This window comes from Phalacrocorax aristotelis, chromosome 20 (genome assembly GCF_949628215.1).
Source record: "Phalacrocorax aristotelis chromosome 20, bGulAri2.1, whole genome shotgun sequence".
NCBI lineage: Eukaryota > Metazoa > Chordata > Aves > Suliformes > Phalacrocoracidae > Phalacrocorax > Phalacrocorax aristotelis.
This window is the reverse complement of record NC_134295.1, coordinates 4,494,819-4,506,518: the sequence shown is the minus strand read 5'-3', so window position 1 is coordinate 4,506,518 and position 11,700 is coordinate 4,494,819. Positions and strand designations below refer to the sequence as shown.

General features: G+C 49.1%; 1 protein-coding gene across 1 annotated transcript; it reads right to left on the bottom strand.

Annotated features, from left to right (window-relative positions):
- Positions 1-570: 570 nt before the first annotated feature.
- UBXN11 (UBX domain protein 11) lies at positions 571-11,615 on the bottom strand. Its single transcript, XM_075115065.1, has 12 exons — positions 11,609-11,615; positions 11,199-11,299; positions 10,363-10,417; positions 9,238-9,314; positions 8,637-8,751; positions 6,989-7,206; positions 6,593-6,670; positions 5,107-5,227; positions 3,847-3,947; positions 3,532-3,605; positions 2,646-2,792; positions 571-1,784 (listed from the first exon to the last, which is right to left on the bottom strand). Exons 1-12 carry the CDS (start codon positions 11,613-11,615, stop codon positions 1,628-1,630), a joined length of 1,251 nt encoding a protein of 416 aa, XP_074971166.1. The 3' UTR covers positions 571-1,627.
- Between the last annotated feature and the right edge of the window lie 85 nt (positions 11,616-11,700).

Genomic DNA, 11,700 nt, shown 5'->3' with positions numbered 1-11,700 from the left:
TTTATTTTGACTACAGGTTAAACATCACCTTACGTAATGATTCTGAATCATTTCCAGCTCAGAGAAACTGAGTCAGTTGTACTCGATGCTGCAGCCTGACACAAAGATCTTAACACCTTAGATTGCTGCCGCTAATCAAAGGCTCACAGGACTTGTCTGAATATCCTACGGCGTGGTAGTGACAGGTACCTCTCTCAAGCATTCCTCTCCTCTGTATGGTAAGAACGGCAGCCTGGGGGAGAGACAGCTTCAGCCAGACACGTGAGCAAAAAAACAACCCCCTGGCACAAAGATCACCTGGTGGGTTATAGACCAGGGTGTAGAGGGGCAGAGGGAAAGGCTGCCCTGTAGGAGGGTCCCCTGTAGGCTACTGTCTCTGCTGTAGGTAGAAAAAGGAGGAAATTAACTTAGAGCTGTGGGGGCTGAGTCATGGGGAGCCTGTGGAAGCAGTGCATAAGCGGTGCTTCCTGTATTTGAGTTGTGCAGGGTCCAGGTCTGGCCAGAGGGGTCTGGGAAGTGCTCTGGACATCCTGCCCCCTTCCACAGCAACTGTGCCTTTGAAACCTTAATGGAAGCAGAAACTGCAACTTTAATAAATGGTTTTATTGGGAGCCTTTAACAAGGGCTGGGTGGCAGCCTGTGCAGGGCCTCTGCTACGGGAACCTGCCAGAAGGCACTGCCTCGCACAAGTGGGAGTGTTGTCAGCTGGGAGTCGAGTGGGAGCTTGTCACAGCTGAACCAGAAAGAATGTGCTGGGGAAAGGGGCCTGTAAAGTGCAGCCCCAGCCCATGGGAGAGGGAGGAAGATGCTTTACTCGGGGCTCAGCAGAGAAGCAGGAAAGGGATTACGCTCTTCTCCAATGACATGGTGTCCTGTTGCAGCATCCAGCTCTGGGCTGCGGCAGGCTGCCGAGGGAGGGAGGGACGCTGGCTGGCAGCTTGGGGCTGTTGCAGGCGGGCTTGGCGTGGCTGCGAGCCTGGGCCCCACTGGAGCTGGGGGCTGTCCAAGGGAAGGAGTTGTTCACGTACAGGAAACCCAGTAGCAGGATCTCCTGGCTGAAATGAGTCTGGCTCAGAGTCAGCATTGCAATGGCTCAAGGCCTCTCGGTTTAGTTTCACCAGGGACCATATAACTGAGCCTGTTCCTCCTGTAGTGTAAGTGCGGTTGAAATCTCTGGAGAGCAGCTGTGTGTGGAAAGCAAATTGACCCTGGCTGTTTGTCTGTCCTGCTGCTATAGAGAATCCCTGAGCCCAGCTAAGCAACTACCTGTGTAAAGCTGGCAGCCTTCCCTAGCCTCTGTAACCTTCAGCGGAGGTGAGGAACCAGGCCCCTGGTTTGAGCTGACAGAAGTCCCCCTGTGTTAAGAGCGTGCCTGTCTTGGGGGGGAAAAGCATCCACCTGTGAGGCAGCAGGAGTGGGCCTGGCACCTTCTGCCAAAGGGAGAGGCCAGACCGCTGCCTCCGAGCTCTTCCCTCTGTCCCAGGTAACGGTGCAATGAAACTAAATCTGGAAAGACACCCTTCTCTTCCCAGCCAGGGGAGGTTATTATGCAGCTAATGGTGCAAGGCAGCTTCTTGCTCTTGCAGAGTTTGGGTTGAGCAACTCTTGCGAGGAGCTGTTAAGCTGTTTACAGCCCTGTCCCCTCTTGTTGGGAGGGGTCTCTTCTCCGCAGCAGCAAGGAGGCATTGGGGATCAGGCCACATTCCTGCAGGCTCCTGGAGTTGTCCGTGTACACCCTCTGGGGAAAGGTACTGATGATCTCATATGAGTTGGAGTCTCCACCCCTAGGACAGAACAGCACAATCTTTCCTATGCACAGGATCCCCCAAGGTTTTACTGAGATGCTCTGGCTGATCCAGCTGCGGTTATGTAAGAGGGAGAGACTGTTTCACAAGCACAGACAGGCTGAGTAGAAAAAAGGGCTTCCCGCCCAAACTGCAAACAGCCAGGCACAGAGCGGCCATTCCAGGCTGCACAGCTGCAGTGGGGAAGGAAGCTCTTGCATCCCCACAGCAGTGAGCTCATCGTGGGCTCAGACCGAGGCCGGAGCTACGGCCTGCTGCAGGAGTGGGAAGAGGGGAGAGCAAAGGGGTCCCCTCAGCCATCTGGAACTGTACCCAAAGGGATGTGTGACCCCTTCGGCAGTGTTAAATGTGTTGGGATATAGAGCTGGCTGAGCAAAGGGTGGAGTTGATCCAGCAGTGGATCCATCAACCAAGCTGAAGACAGCCGCTCAGCTTTGAGGTTGCACCAACACCTTGGGAATGGTGACAATAGTCAGGCAAGTGCTGCTGAGCTGCTGGAAGGAGGCACAGGCAGTGGTGGATATGGGTCAGAAAGCAATTTTGAGAGGGCAAAAGAGACTTATCTTTGCTGTTGTGTCAGCTTTTTAGCAAAGGTGGATATTAAATGCTCTGAGCTAAGTGTGCCCCTGGCAGTGCTGCCCAGAAGAGCATCTCTGGTGGTGGAGCCAAAGCAGCAGCGGGTGCCCAGCGGCTCCTGGGGCTGTAACCCTCAGCCCTGCTCAGCCCGGGCCGAGCTGTTTAAAGCACAGCTCCAGGGCCTTGAGCGGCAGCTGAGAAACCTTCCCTGGGGCTTGACAGAGCCTGGTAGAGGGCTAGGAGGGGGTGGAGTCCTAGGTTTACCTGGCGTGGGCAAGGTGTTGGCGCAGGTCCCCTATGGTCTCTGTGAACAGCATCTTTATGATGTACGTCTGCTCCCCGCTCTCAGATTTGATGCGGAGGGTGCAGATATCAGGGGCAGAAGTTTCAGCCTCTTCAGCTGTCTTCACCCTGGAGGTTAGACAGCCTCGTCAGCTGAGGAGCAAGGGCTCCGCTGGCAGCAGAGACTGCTTAGTGGGCAGAGTCTGGGCTGCCAGGGCGATCAGAACAGGGCAGAGGTGTTTCATGTTTGGGAATGTCCCTGAGGTGAGCGAGGCCTGTCTGACTGCAGGCAAGCACTGACCCAAGGACCAAGCTGCTGCTTTGCTTTCCCGGCTTAAAGGTGCCTTGGAAAGAGGGTTGCTGACCTTTTTTAGCTTTTTCATTTTAGATCAGGGTTATCTGGTAAGTACTTTGCCCTACTTCTTTGATTAAAAATAATCTGCGTGGGTTTTTTTTTTTATTAGCTATTTGGGTCTTGTCTTGCCAGAAGACTATGAGTGGAAAAGTGCTGTTAGTGTGACCTCCCACTTGGGCATCAGTTTCCTGGAGGGATTCTCCCATTCAACATGACTGCAAACAGCTTCTTAGGTGGTTTCAAACTCTTAGGCCTTGGCTTGCTGTCAGGAAAAGCATTTCACAGCAAGTGAGTAATGTTTTGAACAATAGAAGTTTTTGTTAGAGATGGAAAAGATGGCAGGCTTACCATGAACAATTTGGTGATCTTCCCAAAAGACTAACCTTGGCCTTTTTTTTTTTCTATCTTAAGGTGTAAAAGGGGCAAGTCCATTTACTTCCTCAACTGAAACCCCTAAAAGTGATGAAATACGAGGAAGATGAGAGCCTGATAGGGCAGGGGTTGGGGTCATGCTTGTACCTCTCCAGGGCAGACAGCCTAGGTGTCTCCACCAGGATCTCGTTGCTGCTCTGCACCCCACTAGAGCCCTGAAACCAAACCAGGTGAGTGTCACTACTGCCTGCTCTGCACAGAGAGCAACTAGTGCCAGGAAAGGCCAGGAGCAGGTGCCAAAGCGCCACGTGTGCTTTGGTGGAGCCTCTCCGGGAGGAGGAGGTTACACAGAGCTGAGAGGGGCCCGAGGAGGGGGCGCCAGTGCTGTGCAGAGCGATGAGCCCAGGGAATTGCTGCTGGCGTCATCCTGTGGGTGCTCAGGGGCTCTACTTGTACCTGCTGCGCTGCTCTGGCCGAGCCTCGGACACTGATTGCTTCTCCGTGTTTCAAGGGCTTGGAAAGTTTGTTGAGAAACTGTTCCAAGGAGAGTTTGGGACCTGCCAGAGCAGAGGGGAGATGTGTCCACATGTGACCTTTTTGACAAATGATTTTCCCCCAGAATAGGCAGATTGGGTGAAATGAGAGAGCACAAGAGCCGACAGGGAGAGCTCTAACCTCCCCTAGCTAGGCTGAGACTGGCTCTCCATCTCCCCAGTTGAAGCCTGACCCACTTTCTGGCCCTCAGAACGTTTTGATTGTCAACATCAACAGCGAGCGATGGTGTGGCGGGTTCAGCACACAGCTGGGATGCACAACAGGTAGAAACCTGGTTAGCCCTGCTGTGAACAGGAAAAACTGAAACTATGACAATTTTTACAGACTTTGAAAACTTTTTATCTTGTGAGGGTGCACTTGTAGGTCTCCATTCCTTTTTCTGCGGTATCACTAGGCAATTGTGTTTTGGTTTGGGTTTTTTTTTACTACTTGCATAAAGGAAACATTTGGCACAGCTGCTGTTTGTGAATGGCCGTGAGATGAATGAGCACGTAGTGCAGTTTTATATAAATAGGAAGATGTCGCTGATGGGCAATGCACGTGTTTGTTATTTAGTTATGTATGTGCAAACTCGCTATGTTCTGTCTATATGGCTGACTGCCTTTGACTTTCCAACCCTGACAGGTGCTGCTTACACAGACTGCTAGAGTCTAGAAGCAAAATAAGGAATCTGTGACCTGACCTTATATCTTATATTCTCTTATGAAAGTCTGAAGAGGAATCGGCCCATATTCGGTACAGTTCAGTCTGGCTTGAAGACATCCACCTTTACAGAATTAACTTGTAGGAGAACCAAAGCGTGTTTGCAGGCTACTCCCCCCAGAGCTGCATGGTTCCCTTGGCATCCTTTGATGCTGATAAGGGTGAAGCTAGAAGGAGCGTGGCCTTTCAGAAAGGCACAGGGTAGGTATGTTTTTGGAAACCCACTGATCTTCTGGTCTTGTCATGTCTCATCCTTTAGGCGGATTTGATGATGAGAAGACACCATGTGTGCTGCCTGGCTCCCAAATCCTGAAGTAACACTGGGGCTTCAACCCACGGGGTTTCCTTCTTCCCTGAGAGCCTACACACTCACCTCCTGCTAGCTGGGCTTCCTCAGTAGGGTTTTGATTCTCCTCTTGGGGAGCTAGCTGCATTTTTAAGGCAGGATTAAGAATTTACCTGGGATCTCAGTGGTCTCCTGCACCTCACTTGACTTTGAATAGCCAACCACTTGGCCAGGGCCAGGAAAACTCCCTGGAAGGTCTGTCTCCCGAAATATCATGTCCCTTCTGTCAATGACCTGTTGAATTAAGGCCAACTGCCATAAGCAGATCTCACTGTTGCACAAGCTTGTTCCCACTGCATCAGAGCACGATAAGCCACAGCAACAAACAACCAAGAGTTGCAAACCCCAAATGAAGCTCTTCCTTGGAAGCTGCTCCAGCTGTCTAAACTCAATGAAATGCATTTTCAGCTCCTATAGGCTCTCTCACAAAGCAAATCCTGGTGATTTCTCAAGTCCCCGGGATGACCCACCCAGACCGCAGAGTGTTGTTCATGCATCTCTACAGGTGTTGGGCAGCTGCTCCTTTCCACGAGTTGTAAGAAAGGTGCTTGGACCTGACTTTTTCTCTGTATTTGCTCCCACACTTAAACATTCTCCAGGTGGGAAGTGATGTGAAAGCAGCAGGTTGGGGGTGGAGAGGGATTTGGCAGTAAGAAGCTGCAGTGGGGACTGTCAGATGGCTCTAAAAAACCAAGGCAGGCAGTTTGCTATCCCAAGGCTCCCAGGAGTGGGGATGTTCCTCTTACACAGGTGGATGTGCTCTGTATTTACCCCAGATCATTGTGCTGTCCTGTGGCTTCCAGACGTGGCCAGCTATGCACAGATTTTAGGGAACTACAGCCCCAAGAGCCTTGCACGATTCTTCTTCCATCTGACTTTCTAACTACCACACCTACCAGCTCACTCTGCCTGTCCTGACCTCATGCTTGCCCAGGCAGTTGTGGCCCGCTTTCTTGGTGACAGCAGGCAAGTGCACCCCTCTGGTTGTGCCTGCCTACATTTTGGATGCACTTGAAGACCTAGATTAGAGTCCTCTGAGGCTCTCCGCCTGCCTTCTGCCTGAAAATTTGGCCTTGGCTTTTTGCCACTTCCGAGAAATCAAAAAGTGGGGCCCAAAAGAACCTCAGGTGGCCAAATCCATTTAAACTGTGGCAAAATAAACTCTCCTGCCATCCTCCTTGATTGAACAAGTATCTGTCTGTTTGAAAAAGCTTTTCCAGGGGACTTATTTGTGAACTTTTTTCTCCTTTTTGTTACACAGCTCTTCAGATACTCATGTACTACTTTTCTACAAAGCCTGCTCTGCTCTTAGAAGTCTCGTTCCCAGCCAAGATTCACTGAGGCAGAGAAACCATTCAGTCCTAACACTGAAACGCTCACTTCCTGTAACGGCTCTAGCAGGTGTGCTCCCAGGCACCCCTTCCCTGAGACACACATGCACAGAATTAAGCTGCACGTGTGCTGTGTTTGGAAACCTAAAACTTAATTTGCTGTGGGGAGCATCCAGCAGATTGGTGAAAGAAACATGAACAATTTTTTTGGGAAACAAGGGAGGAATTTCTTCCAAAAAGCTGATGAATAGGGTTTTGCACTGCTTACCTGCAAAGGGATGCCATCTGGGTAGCGCATTTGCAACTCTGAAGGGAAATAGCCATCCATAATATCCTGCAGGCATTGCTGAAACAAAAAGAGAGCTTGTGGTCACACCTCAGACTTCCCATTTATCTTATGACTGATATATTCCTTCTGGGCTGTTCCTATCTGTGGTATTATGGCTGTGCAAAAAAGAATCTCCATCTTTAAAAATTACTACACTAGAGACATACTAGTCTGTAAAGGCACCCTGGGAATGCAGGTGAGAAGCTGGAGGTCTCAATAGCCATGCCTTTTTAGGACTGAGATGACCTCACAAGCCCTATTCCTACACCTGCCCTTCCTTGAGGCTTAGTGAAGGAAAGCAGGGTGGCTCTAACTCCTCTACAGACCTTTCCATACCTGTGTCGATGGGTCCTCGTAGGGCCGAAAGGGTCTGTTGAACATGATGATGCCGTTTTGATACAGCGTAAGAGGGAGAGGTTCTGGCTGTCTCAGCCGAGCACCCCCAGGCGTGTGCTCGATTTGAGAAATGCCTTCTCCAGCCAGCACATTCAAATCCTTCACCTTTTCCAAGATTAAATCAAAATCAATCTGGTGTGTGGAAACAACTGCTTCACCTGTGGCAGAGGGGTCAGAGTTACAGCGGAAGGGGGATGCCAGCTAAGCAGCTTTCACCTCTGTGTGAATTTCAGGTGCATTTGTCCTAACCTTGAGCCCCTTTGGGCTGTGCTGCCTCTCCATGCTTCGCCCTTTGCACTTTTGCAAAGTATGGTACAGCGCTGCCGCTGTGGTGCGGCACTGCCAGGTTAACATGGGTGTGTGCAAAACCACAAGGGCAGGGCAGCGGGGAAACAGCCCTCTTGCTACAAGCCAATATAACTCCAGAGCCAGCTAGAGATGCAGCCAGCTTTTTAGAGCCCATTAAAGTGGTCTTCGGTGGTTTTCAGCTCCTTGTCTTTGGTTGTAACTTCAGAAGTGTTGTGTTGTCCCTTGATGTGGTGCACGGAGTGAGAAACTTGACTAGTTGGATTAACTAGGTTGGATAAATGGATCAGGGTAGACTCGCTGAAGAAATGCCAGTGTAAACACAGCCAGCTGCCTGCTCCTTGCCACCAGCAGATCGCTCCCTCTTGCTAGGACGCTGCTGAGGATGTTTACCCTTGGTGCTTGAGGAGGGTGGTAGGGTGAAGCAGTAAAGGAGTTGTGATGGGACAGGAGACTGAAATCAGAAGAAGTCAAAGAAGAGATACAGATAGAGGTAAAGCCTATGGTATTTTCTGTTCTGCTTTTTTCTGATTTGAAAAAGGAGGGCGATGGAAATGTCACTGAAAAAGGGTAAGTGAGCTGCTGAAAACAATGAAAACTATTTCTACTGCTTCCCCCATCCTCCCCCTCCTGTATCTGAGGGAAGGATTAGTTAGCTAATATTTGGATAGTGCTTAGGAAGCAGCATTGGCTGTACGGCCCAAGTATTACTCTTTTATTTTTTTCCCACTTACTAAGAAGCCATTGCCAAATATGCTCGTACCCCATACAGCACAATCAGGTCTCAATTAAATCACTCACGTGGTGGTGGAGAGGAAAGGGAAACAATACTCTCTCATGGAGCCAGACAATATGGATAAGTTACTACAGCTACTATATACACAAAACATCCGATTCTGTTTTCCACCCATTTTATGTCAATGTTATTGGAGCAACTAAGCTTCTAACGTTTAGGGTATGTGAACTCTTCAGGAAGCAGCTGCTGTGAGGCTATCCTTCCACACGGCTGAGCCGTTGGGTTCCTTCCTCTTCTCCTAGGCAGGGCTTACAAAATATAGCTATATAAAATACCACCATTCTGCCTGGCTTAGCTCCCTTTTAATTGCTCCGTGTCTCTGTCCCTGAGATGGGCTGATGTGAAGACCTCAGCACAGGATCACAAATTCTGAAGACCCAAATTCTTGGTCTTTGATGCTTATCTACTCTGGGGAGTACCATACCTTCTCTAACCACGCAGCAGGAGCTAGGATAGCTGCTTCTGCAAAGAGTGCTGGTGCTTTACCTGGCTTCCAGAGGCTCCTTGCTGGTAGTTCTTCTTCATCCTTTAGTGATTCTAGATCTTCCAGCTGTTCGTGTCTCTCTCCAACCCAAACCAGACCATAGTCATTTAGAAACCGCTGTGAGAGGAAAGTATAAGTCAGCATTGTAGACCAGAGCTTCAAAGAAATCAGAAATGGAAGTCTGGGAGTGGTCAGCTGGACTGTGAGAAGCAGAAGGGGAGGTGAAAGAGGTTTCTCTTGGGGCTTTTTAGCCCTGGCAGACAAACTCACTGACAGGGTAGTAGTAGCAGCTCTGCAAGTAGTAGACAAAAGGGAGAATGAAAGTATCTTAGTGATACAGTAATCTCCCGAGCCTGTAATAGCTCCAAATAATATTTCTACAGTCCTAGAAATCAAAATTAAGAGGTTTGCAGGAGACAAAAATGTTTGTGTATTAAAAAAAACTCCTACTGCCCTTTAGCTCCCATCCAACCTATTCTTTCTTTTCAGAGGGGCGAGGTGAAGAATTGTGTGATCAAAGTAGCAGCTTGAAAAAGACCAAGCAGCCTGGGACCACGATGATCTCAAACCAAAGGTGCAGATGGCTTAGGGCAAGTGTCTCACCTCCATCTCCCAGACCTGGGTCTGCAGCTGAAAGCACCTAACTTCCAGTTCCTCTGCTGTGGATGAACTGGAAGCATCTGAAAGGGAAGACTTGGTTTTTCCATGTACAGTATTAAAGAAGAGCTATAGATAACCTGTGTCACACAGTGCAGATGCCCCAGCAGTATCTGCATGAACCGTAAGTGAACTCAAGCCCGTACAACACAGGAGCTGAACGTGAGCTTTGCATGCTGGTCCCCGACAACTCAACCTGCAGCAGTTTGATAAAGATGCTGGTAGACTAAAAGATAGTTGGGAATGATACTGGTGAAGTTTTATGCTGCAGAAAGCTGATGTGAGTGGTGCTGTTTGCAATTATACAATGAGAATTGCTTGGCTTACTCAGTCTTAAGGGACTTATTACAAAAATGAGCAGGTGTTCACTAATGCTGGATCCAGAAACCTAGGCTGAATGACTAGAACAATGCATGATGAGGTACAAAACACATGTTTGTGGTTTGACAGACATATTCTTGCCTTCTGCTCAGGAAATGGAGAACTTACCACAGCTTTGTGCTAACAAGGTAGTTTGGGCATTGCAGGAATCATGCCTCGTCTCAGCTGCAGAGCTGCTGGATTCCAAGGAACTGAATGGAGGGGAAGACCTTCGGTGACTCACTCAAAGCTGGGTTCAATTTAGAGTTAGGCTGCCTTACAGGACAAGTGAGCCTGGACCCGAAACACTGAGACTCCAGGTTGATTTTTGGTTTCGCTTAGCTGTAAGTAGCCCTGTTTTTTCAGCCTGTTTCAACTCTGTAGTATTTACTGTTCTTTTTCTCTGACTATCCTCAGGTGTCTGTGTGATTGGTCTATGCTCCTGGAAACCTAGTAACCCATAGAAAATAGGTCAGGAAATAATGTTTTGCACTGCACCAGAAAAGCCGAGTAACAGATGCAAGTGTAAAGTGCGGATCTGCTTTGGCTAAACGGGACCACGTGTGTGTAACTGATACCACTCACCAAAGAGGCTCTTGGGCTTTTAAGACAAAGATGGCTTAGAGAGGAGGTCTCCAAGCCTGCTCTGTAGCAGTACCAGGAGCTCTCCCACAGGCAGGAGCAAGGTGCCAAGGGTAGAACATTTTTTACCTTCTCCTTTCTGACTAGTCTTCATCTTCTCTTCAAGTTCAGCAATCCTCCTATCCTTCAGGACCAGAACAAATAATGACCTTGTTTAGTTCCTTGACCTTCAGGACCTTAAGGCACACTTTGTGTAATTAGCCCTGGCTGGGTGAGTCAGTGGTGCACATACTTTCGCCCCACTTAGGCACAGGCAAAATAAGGGTCAGAAAGGCTGCATCTCCTCACAAATACCTTAATTAGAATCAAATGAGGGGTGGGACGTAAGAAAGATTGCTCCAGGAATAGGTGAGGGACACACTGACCTCTCTCCCCCCCCCCCTCCTTCTGCATGGACTCGTGGCCCTGTGCTTTCCTGCTCAGGCGGAGCTGACCTGCAGTAGGTGGCTGATACAGAAACAAAATCAGCATCTCTGCAGCCACGTCGTTTTTTGGGGTTTTTTGGGTTTTGTTTTTGGTTGTGTTTTTTTTTTTTTTTAAAAAAAAGGGGGGGTTATTTATTCTAAGCTGTAGTAACGCGAGGAGGTCTGCTCCAAGATGACTCTGCTGTACGAGCAGCCGTTGTTTCAGAAAGCAAAAGGAAGAAGAAAAAGGTCTGAAGCCAAACAGCTAACATCATCTGTGAAAGGGTGCTGAGAGTCTTTAAGTAAGTCACAGCAGGGACTGTCCACTCTCCCACCCCAAGGACTGATACAATTGCTCTGTTGCTTTGCAAAGGCTTGTTTGTGTAATTAACAGATTAACTTGTTTTAGCCCAAACTAGGTCTAAGCAGGTGTAACGCTACTGTGGCTATAACCAGCAAAGCAGGGCACAGAACAGGTTCAGTAAGGGGCAGGATTTTTACCTTCAGTTGGATTTCTTGTGCTTGTTTCTGTATTTTTTCTTCCAACAGAGTGATTTTTTGCATCATGGAGGACACAAGCTCTGCGTCAGTGCGAGCTGCGCCTGAAAGCACAAATACATGTTACCTCTCTAAAATGGTGATTGGTATCAGAGGCTCATCTGTGCCACAGGGGACCCCACACAAGAATTCCTGTTCTGCTACAGCAAGTACAACAAGGGTGCCTTTTGGAAGTACTGCAAAGAAACCCCTTGGCTCCTGACTGGTAGGGAGATGGCTGTATCACCGACAGCATGCTGTGTATGCAAGAGGGGGACCACAGGAATTAGCCCTGGCCTGGGGTATTGGGCCCACCAGATTGTCACCGAGAAACTGTGATGGCCCAGAATCCCCTAATCATTGAGGGACTTTACCCTGCATATTCCTTTTCAGTGTTGTCCCCCTTGAGCAGGAGAGGAGGCTGCCTTGCACTGGATTCTTTGTCCTAGGAGACAGGCTGTCATCT